The sequence below is a fragment of the Eschrichtius robustus genome, chromosome 2 (assembly GCF_028021215.1).
Source record: "Eschrichtius robustus isolate mEscRob2 chromosome 2, mEscRob2.pri, whole genome shotgun sequence".
Classification (NCBI taxonomy): domain Eukaryota; kingdom Metazoa; phylum Chordata; class Mammalia; order Artiodactyla; family Eschrichtiidae; genus Eschrichtius; species Eschrichtius robustus.
The window spans coordinates 178,503,258-178,523,796 of NC_090825.1; the positions used below are offsets into that span (position 1 = coordinate 178,503,258).

The window sequence follows — 20,539 nt, forward strand, 5'->3', positions numbered from 1 at the left end:
GAGTCGGCCACGTGGTGCAGCTGTGTTTGGGTATCTGGCGCCCAGAGTATTACAGGCGTTCTTTGAACATATTTGTTCATTTATTCACCCACCCGTTCACCTACAAGTGCGTTCTTTCATTTATTCAATCCATAAGAGTAAAATAATAGAGAGATTTGTTTACAGCAGATGTCTAATAGTCGAAAAATATTTATTGCACACCAACTACAATGGCCAGCAAAATGTTTGCTCTCATTACCTTGTATTGGGGTAGACGGACTATAAACTAGTAAACTAGTACATAAATGAACAAATTTTACTTAATGGCAAGCGCTATGAAGAAAAAGTGGGGTGCTGTGATTGTGATGGGCGGGGGTAAGTTGGCTGGGATGGTTAGGGAAGGCCTCTCTTTCACACGTGGATTTGCAGAACGGAAGGAAAGCACTCCAGGTACAGGAAACAGCGAAAATGAAGAGTAACAGAATTAAACTTGATGTCCTCAAGAGAGAAAAAACCTAGGGTGGGTAACGAGAAACTCCCTAGTAAATTAGCGTTAAAGTTGCCAGAAGCGTTCTCCTAATACATTTTTATCCTACTTAAAACGCATGCACACTTAACACCCTGGGTTATTTTCATTTCATTTCTTTTGCAGAAATGAAGGAGGTGGGTTTTGGGGCCGGTTTAATTCTCATCATTTTTTCTTTCTGGGTACTTTAGACGGTTCAAGGTTTTGTTTTAACCGACAACCCTAGATATAGGTCAGGTAACTGCACTGTTCCAAAACACCTGTTGTTTGAAGTCCTGGATCCGTTCACTGAAGCTTTCTCAATGATACTTGCTTACATTTCTGTTTTTTAAATAAATGTGTGTTTAATTTAATTGACCAACTGGATTCAGCTAACATATGTGGCGCACCATCTCTGTTCATTAGATGCTAGAAGCTGGCCAGGATGCTAGGAATGGGATAAGAGCCTGAGATATGGGAAGCGACCACGGAGGACCTTAAATGAGGGAGAAAACTTGTAAAACTAGCCAGATACCCAACAAAGGTAGAAAGGAGGCAAGTACAAATTAATACAGGAGCTAGAAGCCCAAGGGAACTACTGGCAGCGAGAACCTAGCGAAGGCTCCAGGGCGCCAGCTGTGTGGGTTTCCACGGAAACGCCTCTCCCCCCGCCTCCCCGAAGGCTCTGCCCTTTCACCACTGAGAGCCAATGACGGGCGGGGGTGGTTCCAGCGCATGCTCAGGATGAGTCAGCGCCTGGGCGCGCAGCCTCGGGTTGTGGGCGGAGCTGGGGTGCGCGTGCGCCCTGCCGTCCGGCGCACGCGTCTCCCAGCATTCAGTTGGTGCGCGGGCGGTGGGCACTTCAGTTCCGTAGGCTTTGGCGGCTGAGTGGACGGAGGGTGCCGGCCGCTACGCCGACGCAGGCCAGGTGGAGGGAGAGGTCGCCGGTGCACACCCGCCAGCCATGAAGCCCCCCACAGGTACCGGCCGCCCATTGGTGTGGCCCCGCTCGCCGGACCCAGGAGCCGCGCGCCCCCTCCCTCGTGGTGGCCCCTGGGGCCTAAGAGCGGAGCCCAGTGACTCTCGAGTGACCCGGGCCCAGGCAGGGGAGGGGGGGGGGTCAGCGAGCCCGGAACCCCGACCCCTCGGTTGCCGAATAAATTAACAACTTTTCCAGCGCTTCACTCATTCGGCGAACTCCGTGTCACTTCTGCTGAGGATGGCTCTGGCCCTGGGGTGGACTCTGAGGGAGTTCTAGACGCGGTTCCAGAGCCGGAGACGGACGTTCAAGAGGCAAAAATTAAGCAAGGGCTTTAGACGGTGGTGCCCCGGTGCCGGGGCTGGTGGTGCTTCTTTAGGGAGGGCGGTCCTGGAGGGCTTCTCGGAGGAGGTGGCATTTCATTCAGCCTGGACCCCGTGGGGAGAAGCAGCTGTCCTGCGGGAGGAGCGTCCCAGGTGGTGGGAATCGCGAAGGCAAAGGCGGGGAGGCAAGCGCACCAGTAGGGCGTTTGGAGAGCAACAAGTCATTTTAGCTGGAACACAGCTGGGAGTCCCTTTTATGAGAAGCACAAAGGGGCGCTATGGAAGGGTATTCATTTAGGGGAGCGATGCCACCCGCATACTGTATTTTAGAAAATCGCCCAGGATGTTGAGTGGTGCCTCCTGGAATTTTCTCTTGCCCACCTATCCTCTCTGTTCTTTCTGCAGCCCATTGTGATGATGATGATAGTAATTGTATTAATGATGATAATCATAATTATGGTTATTCAGGCCTCAGGGAGGCAGGAATGTTGTCTGCCTTGTTTGCTGCAGGATTGTTAGCTCAGAGATCTGGCACGTAGGTGACAATCAGTAAGTATTTATGAAAGGAACGTGCCTGCTCCAAGTTTTCAAATCCTAGTTCCTCCAAAAGATTTTCCCGACAATTCCACCTCACTCGGACTTCCCACCTTTCCTGAGCTCCTGGAGCCCTTCTTTACCACCAGACTTAATGCAGACTCACAGACCCTCTTGTGCAGTTCTTGAAATCCAAAATATTCTGCAAAGATATTCTCTAATTTGAAGCAGTCATTTGGCCAGAAAAATCGAACCTCTATGGAGGTGAAGAGGCTCCCCCCGCCACTTAGTGTGTATCAGTGGAAGTAAGCTGCCCGACTTTGAACCCCACCTCTGTCGCTTGCTGCCTGTGGCATCATGGCGAGCTCAGGATTCCCATCTGTAAAGTGGAGCTACATAGGATGCAGAGTACAGAACTGCCTAAGAGTGCAGTGAGGTCAAAACACCCTGGAACACACAAGAAGGTTTTCAAGTGACAGCTGTTGTTTTTCTTTTAATTAATTAATTAATTTATTTATTTTAGGCTGCGTTGGGTCTTCGTGGCGGTGCGCGGGCTTCTCATTGTGGTGGCTTCTCTTGCTGCGGAGCACAGGCTCTAGGCGCGCGGGCTTCAGTAGTTGTGGCTCGCGGGCTTCAGTAGTTGTAGCGCACGGGCTTCGTTGCTCCGCGGCATCTTCCTGGCCCAGGACTCAAACCCGTGTCCCCTGCATTGGCAGGTGGATTCTTAACCACTGCGCCACCAGGGAAACGCGACAGCTGTTGTTATAGGACCACAGTCCTGTTTCCAAAAACTCCTGGGGCTAGAGACGTCACAGTAATCAGATTTCCCCCTTTTAGAGGAGTAATACAATACAGATGTTCCAGGTTCCATTCAGGGAGGTTGGGGGTACCACCCTGCAGTCCAGTTATTCTTTCAGTGAAACGCAGGTATATGCCGGATGTCCCGCTCAGCACCGCTGACTTCGGGGGCGGGGCCTCTCCTGGGGGCGGTCCTGGCTGCTGTGGGGTGTTGAGCAGCACGCCTGACCTTGCTGAGGAAGGAGCATCACTCCCTAGTGGTGACAACCACAGACGTCCCCAGACATCCCCCAGTGTCCCCTGGGGGCAGGATCACCTTGTGCTCTAGAGAGCCGATCGCCCTGTGCTTCCCCAGAAAGCCCTGGGGCCTCGCCATCTGCTCCGGGAAACAGTGGACTCTCCCCGGGCTGTTACTCTGACCCTGATTCCGAGCCTGAAGCAGACACGCCGGGTGTGGGGTTCTGTTTTCTGGGTCCAGCCTGTGCAGGAGACGCCCTGGACGTGGCGGCACCGTGCTCGGCCGTGAACTACCTCCGGTGGGACCTGAGTGCCCAGCAAATCGGGGAGCTCACCACCAAGCTCATCGAGGAGACCAAGCGCGTGTACGACCACGTGGGCTCCCAGGAGCTCCAAGACGTGTCCTACGAGAACACGCTCAAGGCGCTGGCCGACGTGGAGGTGTCCTACACAGGTGAGCCCTGCCCAGACCGGGCGACACCACCTCCTCCCCGGGGGCCCGGTGGAGAAAGGCAGCCCGGGCCGGCCAGCTTGCTCTGTCCCCGAGGGCCCAGAACGGCAGCGTCAGACAGTGTCTGCCAGCTCTCCTCTCGGGGAGCCGGCTCACGTGCCAGCCTTGAAACTGGAGCCCCTTGTCACCCCTGCCCGTGTGCCTGCCCCGGGGTCTGTTTGTTTTCTCTGAGCCGCTGAACTTGGTCCCCTTTGGTTTTCTCCTCCCACGGTGCCCTGGGTCCCCTGATACCCTGAGGCGTCCTCATCGCCACCCAGTGGGTCCTTCCCTCTTCTCCTCCACGGGGTCTGTCTGCTGCCTTTGTATGTCAGATACACAGCTCGCCTCCCAGAGCCCCCTCTGCAGAGCTTGATGAGGCAGAGAACTCTGAGCCGAGGAGACCCCCTGTGCCTGGATCTCTAGAACAGCTGTTTTTCTGGAAACCGTCTAGAATCCCTGAGTTCCAGCTGCGGGATTCTCACATGTTCCTGACGCCTCGCCGTGCAGGGTCTGCTTGCCCCTGGCCTGCAGGCTTAGACTCCAGAGGATCCGCCCTGGGGGCGCCCAGTGTGCCTTGGGCCCAAGGGTGAGGGCTGCGGCTCAGGCAGCGGATGAAGAGCCCGCAGGCCGGCTCTGCCCCCTAGTCCCCTGCTCTGGCGGGGGCGGGGGAGGGGGTGGCGGGCTCAGTCTCCCCTCTCATCTGTGGCAGGAGGCTCTGGAGTGTGGATGATGCAAATTCCCACCTCGGGAGGGACCCTGCCAGACGTGATTTGGTCTCTCCTACTCCACTTCTGTGGCCTTTTCTTTCTATCTCTCCTCAGTAGCCTGAGTAATTTTAAAGAAAACTAGAATTGGACCACGGCACTCCCCTCGACCAACTCCGGTGCCTTCCCACTGCCCTGGGGGTGAAGGTGGGAGCCCTCGACGTGGCCTCTGGGGCCCGGCCATGTGCCGCCTTGCCCCTCGTCCTGCGCCCCATCTGGGGGCTTCGTGCCAGCCGGGGAGCCCCTCCCCTCTGCTTGGCTGGGCGTCGGGTTCTTTGAGCACAGATTGAGCTCCGCCCCGGCGCCCCTTCCTGTGCCCCCCCTCCCCACACCAGCCACCTGGACTAATCCCACACTCTGCTGTTTCGTTGTCATACTCAGTGCAGTCACAGCCTGCAAATCCCAAACGGACAGAAAAGGCTGTTTCTGTCCTTTTCATGGCTTGCTCTCGGGCCACCGGCATCAGACCCGCCCAGAGCCCCACTGTGTTTGGTCTAGTCAGCTTAGCCGGTGACTGCCCTGCAGAGGTTTCCACGCTGCAGCTGACCCACCAGACCTGGGCCATCTCGGTGGCCTGGAACCATGGAAGCCACCAAACTGTGATGTTAATTCAGGTCTCCCCCATGCAAAGTATATGCTTTTTTAAACACTGCTGTGTTGAGATAGAATTCACATACCATGTAATCTGCCCACTTAAAGCATAGATGTCATTGGTTTTTAGCGTATTTAGCATATCCAGCCTTCACCACTATCCAATTCCAGAACCTTCCATCACCCCAAAAAGAAGCCCCGTCCCCATCAGCAGTCACCCCCTGACAACACTAACCCACTGTGTCTGTGGATCTGCCTGTTCTGGACGCTTCCCATCAATGGAATCACACCTTGTGTGTCCTTCTGTGTCTGGCTTCTGTCACTGAGCATCGTGTTCTCAGGGTCTGTCCACGTGGCAGCGAGTGTCGGGGCTTCACCCCTTTTCTCGGCTGAGTGATGCGCCCGTGTGTGGAGGGACACGTGTCCAGTCATCTGCTGATGGTGTCTGGGTCGTGTCCACTGTTCGGTTACTACGGATCATGCTGCTGTGATGGCGTGTGTAGAAGTTTTGGGTGGAGGGTGTTCCGTTACTCTCAGGTGTGCATCTGGCGGGGGTGGGTCTGCGGGTCACGTGGTGACTCAGCTGAAGCGTGTGCTTTCACAGCCACCACACCACGTCCTGTCTCACGAAGCGTACACGTGTGCCGTGAAGTAAAAAATCTTTGGTGAGCTGCAGCGTAGCCATGGGCAGCCGTGGCTCTTTTCTGGCACCGCGTCCCTTTGGCCTCTTCCGGTCTCGTTCTGCTCCCTGTTCCGGTCCCTCTTGGCTTGGGGTGTCCTGAGCTAAGTTCCTTCCCTTTTGGACTGTGAGTCCCCAAGGACGGGGGTAATTGCTCATCTCTAGCCTGGGGCTGGCACCCACCCGTTTCCACCCGGGGCCGTTTTCACACCTGTCCTGTCGTCTCCCCGTTTCAGTTCAGAGGAACATCCTTGACTTCCCCCAGCACGTCTCCCCATCCAAGGACATCCGGACAGCCAGCACAGAGGCAGACAAGAAGCTGTCCGAGTTCGACGTGGAGATGAGCATGAGGCAGGACGTGTACCAGAGGATCGTGTGGCTGCAGGTGAGCGCGCGGCAGGGCGTCTTCAGACTGGGTCCTTCCGCTCCCCAGGCTTTACGAGGTGTCACGCTGGAGGGGGCCCCGCAGGTGGGCAGTGGGCACCACGGGCTGTGCGCCGGGCCTGGGGAAGGTGGTGAGTTTCACGGTGGGGCTATTGGACCACAGCAGACGACGTTAGAAACGTGACAAAGACGAGTGGGAGGGAGGAGAAGAAGCATAAAATGCCTTCCTGGGTCCACAAGTCACCTCACTTTCCCGACCTTGCTGGGGACACCTAGAGGGGACGTCCAGTCTCCAACGTGAAGTGAGGGACGAGTAACAGGTGTGTGCACTTCCTGCCTTCCTGTGGACGCTCCGTGCAGCTGGCCAAGCACCGCTGCCTGTGTCGGGGGGACCACGGATACGTCTCACGTGGCTGGTGGGTGGTTCTTAGAACCCACTGATGCGTATCCCTCGGGACCAGGGGAGGCCCCTGGGTGCTTTGTGCAGACGCGAGGGCGGGGGCCTCTGAAAGCGCAGGCAGTGCTGCTTTTAACGGAAGTTTTCACTGACAGAATTAATTGTAGGTTTACGTGCAGTTGTAAGAAATGATTCAGAGCGGTCCCGGCTGCTTTGCCCCGTTTTCCCCCTTTTGTGAGAGTAAAGTCAGCGTCCCAGCAGGATCCTGACGTTGACACAACTGCCCCTGTCATCCGCTGCCCTGGGAAGGTCCCCAGCGGCTTTTGGTCTGGGGCTCTTCCCAGTCAGGCGAGCATTTGTGTACAGCTTCTGTGTGGACTTCGGTCTCCATTTCCCCGGGGTAAGTGCCCATGACTGCGGTTGCCGAGTCCTGCGATGGCTGCTTTGTTAGGAAGTTTTGCTTTCTAGGAAACTGGCCAGCTCCTTTCCAGAGTGGCTGCACTGTGTTCCGCTCCCTCCAGCGACGACTCCCCTGTTCTCTGCTGCCTCGCCAGCACTGGGCACCGTCTCGATGTTTTGCTGCGAGCAGAACTTTGGTTATCTTGTTCTAGGAGAAGGTACAGAGTGACTCGCTGAGGCCAGAGGCGTCGCGGTACCTGGAGCGGCTGATCAGGCTGGGCAGGAGGAACGGGCTCCACCTGCCCGAGGAGACGCAGGAGGTGAGCGCCTGGCCTGGGCCCCGCGTGCCGGCCTCTGCACATCTTTCTGCCGCCTCAATCCCAGGAGGGAAGGTCCACGTGGACCAGCGCTCCCTCTGCACCTGCTCTGCCCTCGGTCCTCAGGGTCACAGGGCTTCCCCAGGGCACAGGCGGCGTGGGCCCCTCCCTGCATCCCACCCCAGCCCCGCCTCATCCGGGCCCTCCCCACCACCGTGGCTTTGTTGGGAGGGTCTCAAGGAAGGACCCCCCCCTCCTCCGAGCCCACTCCACCCTCAGCCCCCGCTCCCACAGAGCTTCCGTCCCGACGCCAGGCCCGTGGGGCTCCCACAGCAGCAGCTCTGTGACTGCCGGGTTTCTGCAGTTCAGTTCGGACTCCATCTACCCAGAGTCAGAGCCCGCGGGTCAGGGCTCGGCCCACGCCAGCCACAGGTCCACATCGTCTTCTGCGCTTGTGGCCGACAGGCTGTGTCAGGAGTTCCCACGCGCCCACCCCGAGTTCTGTTCGTTGGCTAGCGCGGCCCCCAGAACACAGGCACCCAGTCCACAGACTAGACCACCGGGTTATTATAAGGGAACAGCCAGGTGGAAGGAGGAGGTGGGGAGGCGTGGGGTGGGGCTGGGGCTTCCAGGCCCCCTGCAGGCACCCACCCGGCAGCTCTCTGAACCCCGAGTTTACTGAGATTTTGTTCCATGAGCACGATTACATCGTTGGCCATGGGCCACTGATTCACGCTGCAACCCCCGTCCCTCTCCCCTCCCAGGAGGTGGGCAGGCAGTGGGGCTGTAAGATGCAACCCGTCCTGTAGCTTTAGGTTTAGGAGCTGTGTGCCAGGACTGGGGACCAAGACCCGACCCGTTTCTCCCGTAATTCACAGTGCGGCTCCCACTGGGCACGGAGGCTGGGGGCGACGGGAGGCTGAAGAGCATGGCGTCCGCCTTCACCCCCTCCCTCCTCTCTGGGCTGAGCCCTGCGGCCGCGCGGGTTTCCAGTGGGGGGGCCCCCCCCCCGGGGGGCCTGTCCCTTCAGGTCCTCCCAGCTGCCTGACACCCCTCTGCCCCCAGCGTGGACCCCAGAACCCTCAGCTCTTCCCACTCCTGGTCCAGCAGGACGGGGTCCCTGCAGCACTCTGGACAGGCGGGCGATGGGCAGCCCGGCCCCTCCCGGGAGGCAGCCCCATGGGGTGGGGAGGGGGGCAGGCACGGCGAGCCACCCATGGTCGAGAGCGTCACCTCGGTGGGCGGCATGGGCGCCGTGGCTACACGCATCTTGATGGCCAGGATCAGACCCAGCTCTGCCACCAACCGGCTGGGTCCCCGGAGGCTGGTCACTGGACCCCGTTGTCCCTATTCACCATCTGCAACGTGCGTGACCTGAGGACCCCCTCACAGGTGGTGACCGAGTCGGTTTGTGTGGAGGACAGAGAATAGTGAGGCCAGCAGATCAGGAAAGAGCTTGTCGCTCATGGTTCTGGGCAGGGGCACGCCTCGTCACATAGGGCCTCCCGGGAGCACGAGGGTTCAGCAGGAATGAAGGGACGGGTGGCTGGGGACAAGAGCCTGAGGTGTGGGTCCCCGGGAAGGAGCAGGCTCAGGATCGGCTAGAATGACCCCGGGGCTCCGGGCCTTTCCGGGGTGATGAGGGCAGGGGGACGGTGGCCCCGAGTGTGGGAGCCCCGTACAGAAGGGGCTGGGGTGCAGCCCTGCGCTGGCTGGTTTGCATCAGAAAGTGAACGACACGGTGAACGCGGGTACCAGGCCCGACCCAGGGCTCAGCGACAGCTTCGGCCGGTGCTGTGCCTTGTGGTGGAGGAAACCAGGACTCGGAGGACTGTGGGACTCCAGCCTCCAGGGTGGTCCCGGGCGCGTGGGCCCCGAAGTCCTGCGCAGCGGCAGACACGTGGAGCTTCGAAGCTGGGGGAGGTGAGGGTGTGGACACTGGGGCTGCGCAGACGGCCTTGACACTTGAGAACCACTGGCCGGAGGGACCACGGGGACGCCCGGGGAGGAGGGCGCCCAGGAGAGGCGGCCTGCTGGCGCGGGGCAGGGTCCTGAGCGCCGCCCCGCTCTCCCAGGGCACCCTGTGCTCCTGCCCAGTCGTGGCCCGTGGGGCCGTGAGGCTGCAGGGAGGCCAGTGTCCGGCACGGCGCCTGCTGCCCGCAGAGGCCCGGCGTCCCTCGGGCTGGTTCTGAGCCAGGCGTGCCTGACGAGCCCCTGCTCCTGGCAGAGCCAGCGGGCACGCTCCCCCAGCGCCCCTCCTGTCCTCCGACAGGCACGTCTGCTCAGCCCGGGAGCGGGGCCGGGCGCGCTGAGTCCTGGGCCGGTCAGGGGGTGCAGCCTGGGCAGGTCCTTGAGGCGCCCTGCCTGCTGCTGCCCCGGCAGGGGCCCCGGGGAGCCGGCGCCTTCCTCTGCGCCCCCCGTCACTCCCTCCCCCAGGCTGGTCCATTTCTCCCTGTTTCTGAAAACCAGATAGACCCTGAAGGGACAGAAACTTAGCTCCGTTGAAATGGCTGAAACTTAGGCTGTCACCTTGGGGTAACTCCTGAGGAGGGTCCTAACAGGACCCGAGGCCCTTTCTCTCCCATCTCCCTCCTCTCATCCGCCTCTTCTCCCTTAACCCGCCTCCGTGCCCCCGCCCCCCGATCTCACGGCCGTCTTCTTCCTTCAGAAAATCAAGAGCATCAAGAAGAAGCTGAGTCTCCTGTGCATCGACTTCAACAAGAACCTGAACGAGGACACGACCTTCCTGCCATTCACGCGCGAGGAGTTGGGTGCGTGCGGGCCCGCGGGGTGGTGGAGTGGTGTCCGTGTGCCCCTGACCCCCGGGAGGGCCTTCTTCCGCTGGGGCACTCAAAGTGTTCGGTTCCCAAGGTTCTGGATCCTTCCTTGGGGACGGTTGCGGTCTGTCTACCGAGATTCTGCCCCAAAGGGAGTTGTCCGCCGAGACCCCACCCCCACCCTGCTCTCTGTGATGTTTCTTTAATCTCACGGGGTCCTCCCCAACCTGATCCAGCATGGGGTCTTGAAGGGCTGGGGCCTGGGCGGCTTTTTCAACTTCTGCCCTCTTCCTCGAATGCTTTATTTTGAAAACTTCACACCTGTAAGGAAGTGGCAAGAATAGCACCAGGGAAACCCCGTGTGCTCCCCAGGCCCGGCCTCCCTGCGTGGATGCCGTGTGTGCTGTTCCTGCACCGGGGCCTCCGGACACGTCTCTAGGAGCAAGGGTGCCTCCTGAGTCCCTGGGTGCAGGCACCCCTCGGGAAGCAGAGCGTGGAGCGGTCCCCCCAGCCGTCCCGATGGCAGTCTTTACGTTTCTGGCCCCATCTGGCTTGAGCCAGGCCTCAGGCATCGCATTTAGTTCCTGTCTCTCCAGGCTCCTTCCCTGTTGATCGGTTCCTCAGCCTTTTACAAACTTGCTTCCGTCTTGCCCACGTTGATAGTTTTGCAAAATCTAGGCCAGGTGGTCAGCGGCCTGTCACCTCTGCCTGGGGTTCAGATGGGGCTGAGCATCCTCACCGGTCTGTGTAACAGGCTGTTGCATAAGATGTGACACCTCGTTTGCCTCTGGGCGGCTGGGTTTTGGGGACACCCATGGATGCACGCTGACCCAGGCAGGTTCTTCAGGTCCATCACGCCAACCTCTGCTGCCCTAACTTCTGGTCCCCAACCCCCTGTCCTGGGCAGCAAGACCCACGTGGCTCCTGGCGTTCACGGGCCAAAGGGCGGTCCCAGGCCTCTGGAAACTGACAGCTGAATCTGCTGGCACAAGCTGTCCTGTGGGGCTGCTTTTCCCCCCATCTGTCTAGCCCAGGGGCCCTGCTGTCATGGCCCAGCCTCCCGGGTGAGAGGGTGAACCCCAGCTCCATGGAGCAGACACTCAGAGCCCCGGTGACCTGTCTCACAGGGCTGGGGTGGCGGCTGGACATGTGTGGCCAGCCTGGTGGGGTTTGACCCCGTCTGCAGTTTCAGTTCCAGCTGAGCAGGAGCCTTGCTGGGTTATTTTCTCCTGGTTGTGGAAGGATCCCTGGTGTCATTTTACAGAAACATAGATGGTGTGTTCTTTCTCTGTTTTCTCCCTGCTTCCTGTCCTCCCTCTCTCTCCCTCTCTTCCTCTCTCTCTCTGCCTCTCTCCTTCTCCCTCTCCTTCCCTCCCTCTCTTTCTCTACCTCTATCCCTCTCCCTCCCTCCCCCTCTCCTTCCCTCTCCCTCCATTCCCCTCCCTGCCTCCCTCCCTCTCCCCCTCTCCCCCTGTCCCCCTCTCCCTCTCTCCCTCCCTTCCTCTCTCCATCTCCCTCTCCCTCCCTCCCTCTCTTGAGAGAGTCATATATACACATCAACACTTTGGTTTCTTTCCCTAAATCTCAGTCCTAAGGCAGTTTCCTCTAGGCGTCTTCTCTGTAAAGGCGCCATTCTCCATTCATAGTCAATCGCTTCTCCAGAGAAGCTTGGAGGTTGGCTCCTCTCATTTGTTTTCACCCACTAGTTCTGTGTAATCTCTTACTTTGTATCTTCTTGTAAGTCAGAACTCACCCCCCCTGCCCTGCCCCGTCACCCAGTACTTGCCGACCAATGTCTTTGTATCTGTGGGCTTCCAGGTCCTGGTCTTTCTGGCGGGGTACGGTCCCCTGCTGTCATCACTTACTTAGGTGCTCATTGTCCTAATGTGGCCTCGAGGAGCCCCTTCAAGTGGACGTGTCCCTGTGATTCTTCAAGTACCTGCTATTTGACACGGGGTGGGCCGGGCTCACTTTGTCCTCTCCCTGGCCCAGCCCGGCCTGGCCCTGGCAGGATGGTCAGAACCAAGGTCTGGCTGCTGGCTGTGCTCCCAGATGCTGGGAGCTATTGCTTCTAGGCCCCCTCAGCTGACGAGAGCTGTATGCGCACACGCGCGCAGACACACACCCATGAGTGCCTACCGGTGCCTTCAGCTCAGGTCGAGCACCTTAGATTCGCCTCGTGGCGCCCCTTCCATGCTTTTACCACCTTGTCCAACAGTGAGAACCGGCTCCTGGATGAGCGTGAGGCTGAGAGAGAGTCACAGGGTCTTCCGGTCCCAGTAGGGAGGAAGAGCCGGTTCAGGGCGAGGGCGGCCCTCCCTAAGCTGTTTCTTGTTGGGTTAGGGTTCGAGTCACGGGCACACCTGTCGGGGCCCGCCGAGACGACCCACCTGAGGGGGATCCTCTGGGGTTCCTCCACCCCTCCCTCGGCTCCCAGGCCCCAGGGCTGAGCTGGGTGGTGAGGGTTCCGAGTGAACTGGCCTCTGAGGTCGGAGCCGGGGCATGAGGGGCGGTAGCCTTGCATCGCCCAGGCTGTGAGACACAGGTCCCTGGAGGTTTTAGTCTGAGGGCGATGCACCCAGGTCTCCACGCTAGGAGGACAGGCCAGGTTGGAGGCCAGCCATTGCAGCAGTGCTGGCAGCTGGGATGGGGCGGGGACACCGCCCAGTCAGGGCTGCCTGGCGGTTTCTGCCTTCCACTGGTGCCATCCACCCAGAAAGGACACAGAGGAGACGGCAGCCCATGCCATCCCGGGGTGGACGCCGTCCCGGGCTGGAGCCTATCCCGGGGTGGATGCTGTCCCAGCCTGGAGCCTGTCCCGGGGTGGACACTGTCTTCGGGTGCAGGCTGGCCTGGGTGGAGCTGAAAATAGCTTTTCCTCCCCGAGGGCATCCTGATGAGGAGAGCAGCAGCTGTCTGAGGCGGGAGAGCCCTCGACTTGGCTCCTTTGGGTGCAGAGGTGGGAAGTGGGCGTGTGGGTGGGCCGCACCGGGCACTGTGCTCCCTGCTGGCTCCCGTTCCTCGCTTCCCATGCGGGAGGGACGCCCTCCCTTCCCACCTCGGTCGGGCAGCCCGCGGGTCCTTTCAGAGCCCCCGGATTTGGCTCCCACAGGAGGGCTCCCTGAGGATTTCCTGAACTCACTGGAGAAGACCGAGGACGAGAAGTTGAAGGTCACCCTCAAGTACCCGCACTACTTCCCCCTCCTGAAGAAATGCCACGTGCCCGAGACCAGGAGGAAGGTGGAGGAGGCCTTCAACTGTCGGTGCAAGGAGGTGCGGAGCCCGCCTCTGCCAGCTCAGTGCCCGGAGGGGCCCCACGAGCTCGCCCTGCCCCTAGCAGGTGTCCGGGGGTCTGGCTCCGTCCCCCAGGCCCCCGGGGCAGGAGCCTGAGCCTTTTCTTCCTGAGCTCGCCCTTCTGCTCCCTCGCTCTCGAGCCTTAGCCTCAGGTCCTCTCCCTCTGGGGTGTCGCCGGATACCCGAGGAGCTCGGATTCGCAGATGTCCCCCCCGCATCCCCTCTCTGTGCCTAGCATGTGGGCTGGGCCTTCTCGCTGTGGCCCGGGCACGGCCTTGACATTCAGACATTGGTTCCTGCATGGACACTTGTGTTTGGTCCATACCGCGTGTGGCTGCAGTCTGTGCTTCTCCCGTTCAGCGTCTTCAGTAGATGGGGGCTGTGCATGAGCCCTTCATCTTCCCCGCAGATACCACTGGTGCTTGCTCGGCCTCGCGGGGGATGCGGGAGGCATTGGGGACAGTCCTGTGTCCCCACCTTCTCGAGCTGCAGACAAGCCACGTTGGTCCTGTGGTGACTGGGGGCTCCCAGGAGAACCCCACCGCAGAACCGGAGAGGTGGCCCCAGAGAAGGTGGCGTACGCCTGGGGCCGGGCCTCAGCGGCGAGCCCCGGGCCACCTGCGGCAACAGGCATCTCACCGTCCAGGGGCTGGGTGTTCGGGCGCCGTGGGGATGAGCTACTGTCTGCACGGCAGCCGAGTTTGTATTGTTGAGCCTGGGAGGCCCCTCGGGGGCTCCTGGAGAGCCTGGCCGCATTGCTTCCCACTCTCAACCTTAGAGCCCATCACGGTTCACACCCTTTTGGTTCCAAAGGACCTGTGTTTATAAAGACCACGTGGTAGGACAGCACCAAAGTGCCTAGAAATCTGGGCCAGGAGGAGGAGGGAGGGGGATTGGCTGTGCCCGCCAGCAGCCTGATAGCCCTGCCCGCCTGCAGAGACCTGGCCCGGGGCCCCGCGGGGAGGGCATGGCCCACGGTCCCCAGCGCCGGCCCTCTCTGGGTTCCAGGAGAACTGCGCGATCCTCGGGGAGCTGGTGAGCCTGCGGGCCCAGAAGTCCCGCCTGCTGGGGTTTAGCACGCATGCCGACTATGTGCTGGAGATGAACATGGCCAAGACCAGCCAGGTGGTGGCCACTTTCCTAGGTAACCCCGCCTCCCCCTGGGGCCCAGTGGGGAGCGGGGTCAGGCGGACCTTGACTGGACGTGGTGCTGCCTGAGACCCCACTGTGTCAGCCCCTGCGGGTCGCCTTCCTGGACCCTTCATTCTGCCTCGAGGGGCATGGGGTGGGGGGCGGCTGGGGGGCTGCCACAGGGACGTAGCTGAGCCTCTCCCCTCCGCCCGCAGATGAGCTGGCCCAGAAACTGAAGCCCCTTGGGGAGCAGGAGCGGGCCGTGATCCTGGAGCTGAAGAAGGCCGAGTGCGAGAGGCGGGGCCTGCACTTTGACGGGCGCATCAACGCCTGGGACATGCGCTACTACATGAACCAGGTGGAGGAGACGCGCTACCGCGTGGACCAGAACCTGCTCAAGGAGTACTTCCCCATGCAGGTGGTCACGCGTGGGCTGCTGGGCATCTACCAGGAGCTGCTGGGGCTGACCTTCGACCTGGAGGAGGGCGCCACCGTGTGGCACGAAGACGTGACGCTCTACACGGTCCGGGACACGGCCTCGGGCAAGGTCATCGGCAAGTTCTACCTGGACCTCTACCCTCGGTGTGTGCTTGGGGGTACATGTCGGCCATGGGCCGGGGATCCTCTGCGGAAGCTGGGCCTCACCCCGCGTCCCTCCCCAGGGAAGGGAAGTACGGGCACGCGGCCTGCTTCGGTCTGCAGCCAGGCTGCCTGCGGCAGGACGGGAGCCGCCAGATCGCCATCGCGGCCATGGTGGCCAACTTCACCAAGCCCACAGCCGACGCGCCCTCCCTGCTGCAGCACGATGAGGTGGAGACCTACTTCCACGAGTTTGGGCACGTGATGCACCAGCTGTGCTCCCAGGTGGGTGCGGGCCACTGGGCTGCGGGCAGGAGCGGGGGAGGGCCCGGGCGCGCATGGTCCTCAGGCATGTCCTCGCCGCGGGATTCTTCAGCTGACGTCACCCCGGACGTGGCGACGCCCTCGGTGTCAGCTTCCATCATCAAACCCCATGCACTGGGCACGTAAACAACGGAAATGGATGTCCTGGAGGCTCTGGAGGCTGGAAGCCACTGATCAAGGTGTCAGGGCTGGTTCCCTACATGTTAAATACATGTACTCAAGAGTTGCCTTTAAAAAAGACAAAAGAAAAGAAAGGAACGTTGCCTGCAAGTCTGGTGACAGCCAGCGATGAGAACCAGAGGGAAGGCTCTGGGGCGGGGAACGCCGCGCCCAGTGAGGCCTTGGGGCTGCTGCCAGTCTCGATGGAGGCTCAGCAAGTCCCGGTGACTTCCCCACGTGGGGCCCCCAGCTGAGCGGCCGGGCCCAGGACCCACTCTGCTCGCTCAGTCTTCCTGCGGTCAGCCCTTCGTCCTGAGAGCGATATTCTCATAGGCTGCACCGGAGCGCGTGGGGACAGTTCACTGAGCTGTGCAGCCGTCACTACTGCCATGTTTTGGAACATTTCCATCACCCCGAAAATGTTCCTCCCGCCCTTAGCTATCACTCCCCTCCCCAGCCCCTGACAACCAGGAACCCACTCTCTGACTCTGTGGATCTTCCTGTTCTGGATGTTTCCCATCAGTGGAGTCGCACCCTCTGTGTCCTTCTGTGCCTGGCTTCTCTCACTGAGCATCGTGTTCTCAGGGTCCATCCACGTGGTAGTGAGTGTCAGGGCTTCACCCCTCTGCGTGGCTGAGGGACGTCCCCGTGTGTGGAGGGACCTCTTATTACTGGTATGTTTATGAGCAGAAGGTTTTGACTTTGAAGTTAAGTCTATTAACTGTTTTCTTGCACGTTTTGTGTCCTATGGAAAAAAATCCTTCTCTAACCTGAGGCACTGAGTTTCTTCTGCCTTTTCTGCCTAGAAGTTTTGTAATCAAGCCTTTCATTTTGTTGTTGTCCACTATGGTGGAGTGTTGTCTGTGGTGTGAGGCTGGGGGTCACCCTCTGTCACCACGTTGTCGCCACCGATCCCCACGCAGCCACATGTGATGTGTGTTTCTGTTTAAAGATACCTGGTCTGATAGCAATTGTTGATTCGCTCACGGCGGGGTTGTAACCCTCGCCTGAAGGAAGCTCATCTAACACACTCACTGTCCCCGTGAGCACGTCACCGCCCTCCTGCACTTGGGACAGCAGCCAACACTTCAGCTGTATGCTCGGAGCCGTGTTGAGCAGAGAAATCACCCCAAAAACACAAAAATGCACACATTGGGGCATTCAGCAGACCGTGAGAAGGACGCTTGTTTGCAGTTGGGGCTGGAACCGGAAGTTGGGGGTCGAGTGACCCAGGAGTGAGGAGGCAGCGTCTGCCCTGCTCCCTGGGGCCTGGGAAGGACATGCCGGGGTCACTGGCCTCGTGTGGACCCACACCTGCCGGGCCTGGGTTCCAGCCACACTGCGTCAGGCGCCATGTATTCAGGAAGAATTTCAGGCACGAAAGAGGAGCAAAGAGCGCCTGCCAACGGCTGCCATCCGGATGCGCCGTGTCCGCGCCTTTGCCTCGTGGGTGCGGGGCTTTGGCTGGAGAGTGTTGGCTCCATGGGTGGGGAGGGGGCGCGGTGATCCACGGGATGGCGGGCTCTCTGCACCCCTGTGTCCCGGGCAGGTCTGGGGTCCGGGATGGGCCCTCCTGCAGCTCCACAGCCCGCCTTGCAGGCCGAGTTCGCCATGTTCAGCGGGACACACGTGGAGCGGGACTTCGTGGAGGCACCTTCGCAGATGCTGGAGAACTGGGTGTGGGAGGTGGAGCCGCTGCTCAGGATGTCCCAGCACTACCGCACGGGCAGCGCCGTCCCCCAAGAGCTGCTGGACAAACTCATCAAGTCCCGGCAGGCCAACACAGGTGCGGCCGGGCCGAGGGAAGGGAAGGGGGCTCCCGGACCGCCCCGCTGGAGAGGGCGGCCTGGACACAGAGCCAGTCCCACGTCTCCTTCCTCCCGCCCCCCAAGGCCTCTTCAACCTGCGCCAGATCGTCCTGGCCAAGGTGGACCAGGCCCTGCACACGCAGACGCCCGCGGACCCGGCCCAGGAGTATGCCCGCCTCTCCCAGGAGATCCTCGGGGTCCCAGCCACGCCAGGTAGCCACGCGCGAGCCGGGCCCACCTTAGGGGTTGGGGTGGCAGCCACTGCCCGGGTCAGGAGGATCGTATGGTGGCGTGTGAAGGGGGACCGACACACGCTCCGGCCGAGGCCCGCGGACTTCTGGCCTCTTCCCGCCTCGGTTCCTGGGCTGGTCCCTCCCGCTGTGGCCCGTGGAGGCCAAGGGTGGGGTGGGCGGCTCTGCACGTGCTTTCTGGAGAGCCTGGAAGGGGCAGGAGAGGGATTCATACCCCGGACGGAACGCGTCGACGAGGTTTACACGTGCGTGTCGTTGCGGACACGCGGTTCACTCCGTTGTGAGCATTTTAACCCGCGCTCTCCCCGTGCTGGAGGGCGAGCCCTCACTCATCCCTCAGAGCCTCGGCAGCTGACCTTGTAAGAGGCTTAGGGGTGAACCCTCGTGAGCTTCAGCAGAAAGTGGGCAAAGATTGATTTGTGTCCCTCCACTGAGTTGCCCGCAAGGTCCCCGTTTTCTAGAAGTGTTGCGCCAATCCTCCCTCTAGTGGCAGGGGTCTCAGGGCTGCTTTGAGGCCCCCGCTCTCGGGAAGGGGCACTGAGGGGCCAGGGGGCTGGGCAGGAGCCTCTCCGCGTGTGTCCCAGGGACCAACATGCCTGCGACCTTCGGCCACCTGGCAGGCGGCTACGACGCCCAGTACTATGGCTACCTGTGGAGCGAGGTGTACTCCGCGGACATGTTCCACACACGCTTCAAGCAGGAGGGCGTCCTGAGTGGCAAGGTGAGAGGCCGGCCTGCCGCGCAGACCAAGACGGCGGTCCTCGGCCTGGGGCTAGATGCCTGTGCCACCCGCCTGGGCCTGCCCGGCCCTGAGGGCCCTGCCCTGGACCTCCTGCTCCCCCGCCCTTTGTTCAGCCACAGCAGAGGTGGCCACACCCACACCCCCAGATCCCCTCCCTTGGATGCTGATGGCCCCTGGAGCCAGGGGAGGGGTTACTCCACCCTCCTGCAGCCCCGTCCCCTCTCGGCAGGTGGGCATGGACTACAGAAGCTGCATCCTGACGCCAGGCGGCTCCGAGGACGCCAGCGTCATGTTAAGGCTCTTCCTGGGTCGGGACCCCAAGCAGGACGCCTTCCTCCTGAGCAAAGGGCTGCAGGTTGAGGGCTGCGAGCCGCCGGCCTGCTGACGGCACAGGGTTCTGCCCACCCCAGCGGGCCGGGTGCCTTAGCGCCCCGCCGGGGCGGGGGAGGGGCCGCGTGTCCCCCCAGCCCCTGAGTCCCTGGTGGCCGGCCTGGGCCAAAAGTCTCCACCTGGACGTGTCTGGAGAGCCTGGCGTCAAGGCTCCCACTTGTTGCACTAATGCAGCCCCTTCCTGGGGAGCTTTCCTGGTTAAAACACGGTTCTTTGAAACGCAGCCATTAAAAAAAAGACTCCAGTCCTGGTCTCTGACTGCCATCCCTTCCACCACAGGAGTGGCATGGGGGCCGTCACTGTGGGGGGAGTTCTGACCTTGGTCGGGGATCAGCACTGGGGCCGTTGAAGGCTGCTGTCCGCTGGTGACACGTCTGGGTCACTGGGAGACAGCTGAGCTGTGGGGTGAGTTCAGACGGGGATGGCCCCCCAACCCTGGCCGGGCCGGCTCTCCAGTGATGGGGTGTCAGTCCCCTGCCGGCCTCTCGCCCATCACTGTTCGGGATCTCGGGGGCTGTGATTGGCTGCAGCTGATTCTGGCGGTGGGCACAGCTGCGGGAAGCCCGGCTGTGGCTGTCCCTGTCCCCATGTCCTGTCCTCCTGCTCACGGCCGGCCGGCTGGCTCCCTCCCTCTGGTCATCGGCAGCTGGTGAAGTCTGGACCACAGCAAGGGACCGCCTTCCTGGGTCCTAGCAATTTTTCCAAAAGGCCTTAGGGGTGTTTTTTGGTGGCAGTAGGAATTCAGAGAAGGTGCTGCACCACTGGAGCGGTAGGGTGGGTCTGGACCATCCCGTGTGTCCTTCCCTGGCCTTTGAGCTCCTCGGGAGCCCTGCCTCCGGCCCTTCGTCCCCACAAAAGACACCAGGCAGCGGAGCGAGGGCGCGGACAGTGCCCTGACCTTCTCCTCGGGGCCCAGGCGGGCAGGCCGTGCCACGCTCTGTCCTCCCTTCAGCCTGCCCACCCGTTCTCACCCGCCCTGGGCCAGTCGGCTGTGGACCAGGCTGTGGTGTCTGCCCTTCTGCAGCACCGGCTCAGCTCCCTGCACCCACTTCTGTGCCTTCTGTGTTCTGGGCTGTTCGCTGGCCCAGAGCCGGTGGGCGGGCGCCCCGTGGCCGGGAGGGCTCTTCGTATGAATTACCTGGGGCTCGAAAAGGAGCACAGCCGGCCTTCCATCCAGGCACCTCTCGATGGATATGGAAGTGGCGTGTCGGGGGCTGGGGGCTGCTTGTCTTCCCCTGCACCGAGCCCCCAGATGGTCCCCGTGCAAAATCCAGTTGTGGCGTTGGCACCCCAGCTGTGTGCCGGGCCGTCCGTTGCGGGAGCCACAGGCCTCGGGCTGGTGGGCCACAGGGTTCCCAAGCGGGCAGGTCAGGACTGAGAGGGTGAGGCCTTTCCCCGGGTCCAGGGCCCAGACTGAATGCCGGCTGGAGGCCCATCTGCTCACCGCCCACCCCCCAGCCCCTGCCCTCACATCAGCCCCCAGGGCTGAGCTCAGGTGTTGGATGCCCAGGCTCCCCGGCAGCCCAGCCCGTTCCCACTCCTCCGTGGTCACTGAAGGACTTGGAAGCAGGTTGCCCCACAGAGACTGCTGTTCCCCGAGCCCTGGGCAGGGGGCAGGGAGGACGGGCACAGGGCCTGCAGGGGTGTGGGCGCCGGGGCAGCCGGAGCAGCTCCACACAGTAAGTAAGAGCATCTCACCAGAAACAGT

At 61.2% G+C, this 20,539-nt stretch overlaps 1 protein-coding gene across 5 annotated transcripts; it reads left to right on the forward strand.

The window, feature by feature from the left end:
- The first annotated feature begins 1,319 nt into the window (after nt 1–1,319).
- On the forward strand, nt 1,320–19,075 carry THOP1 (thimet oligopeptidase 1). 5 transcript variants are annotated; one of them, XM_068537386.1, is made up of 13 exons: nt 1,320–1,464; nt 3,597–3,809; nt 6,116–6,264; nt 7,272–7,379; nt 10,045–10,147; nt 13,266–13,426; nt 14,456–14,591; nt 14,794–15,160; nt 15,241–15,442; nt 17,240–17,426; nt 17,533–17,661; nt 18,284–18,420; nt 18,671–19,075. In XM_068537386.1, the coding sequence occupies exons 1-13, from the start codon at nt 1,449–1,451 to the stop codon at nt 18,824–18,826; spliced, it is 2,064 nt and encodes a 687-aa protein (XP_068393487.1). In that variant the 5' UTR covers nt 1,320–1,448; the 3' UTR covers nt 18,827–19,075. The 5 variants fall into 5 exon arrangements, with proteins under 5 accessions (XP_068393487.1, XP_068393488.1, XP_068393489.1 ...); XM_068537387.1 differs by having other exon boundaries at nt 18,320–18,420; XM_068537388.1 differs by having other exon boundaries at nt 18,261–18,420; nt 18,671–18,828.
- Nucleotides 19,076–20,539: the final 1,464 nt, after the last annotated feature.

Coding starts and splice junctions, on each gene's coding strand:
- THOP1 (XM_068537385.1), top strand. Junction 13,427..14,455: donor TCAACTGTCGGTGCAAGGAG/GTGCGGAGCCCG, acceptor TCTGGGTTCCAG/GAGAACTGCGCGATCCTCGG. Junction 15,443..17,239: donor TGCACCAGCTGTGCTCCCAG/GTGGGTGCGGGC, acceptor CCCGCCTTGCAG/GCCGAGTTCGCCATGTTCAG.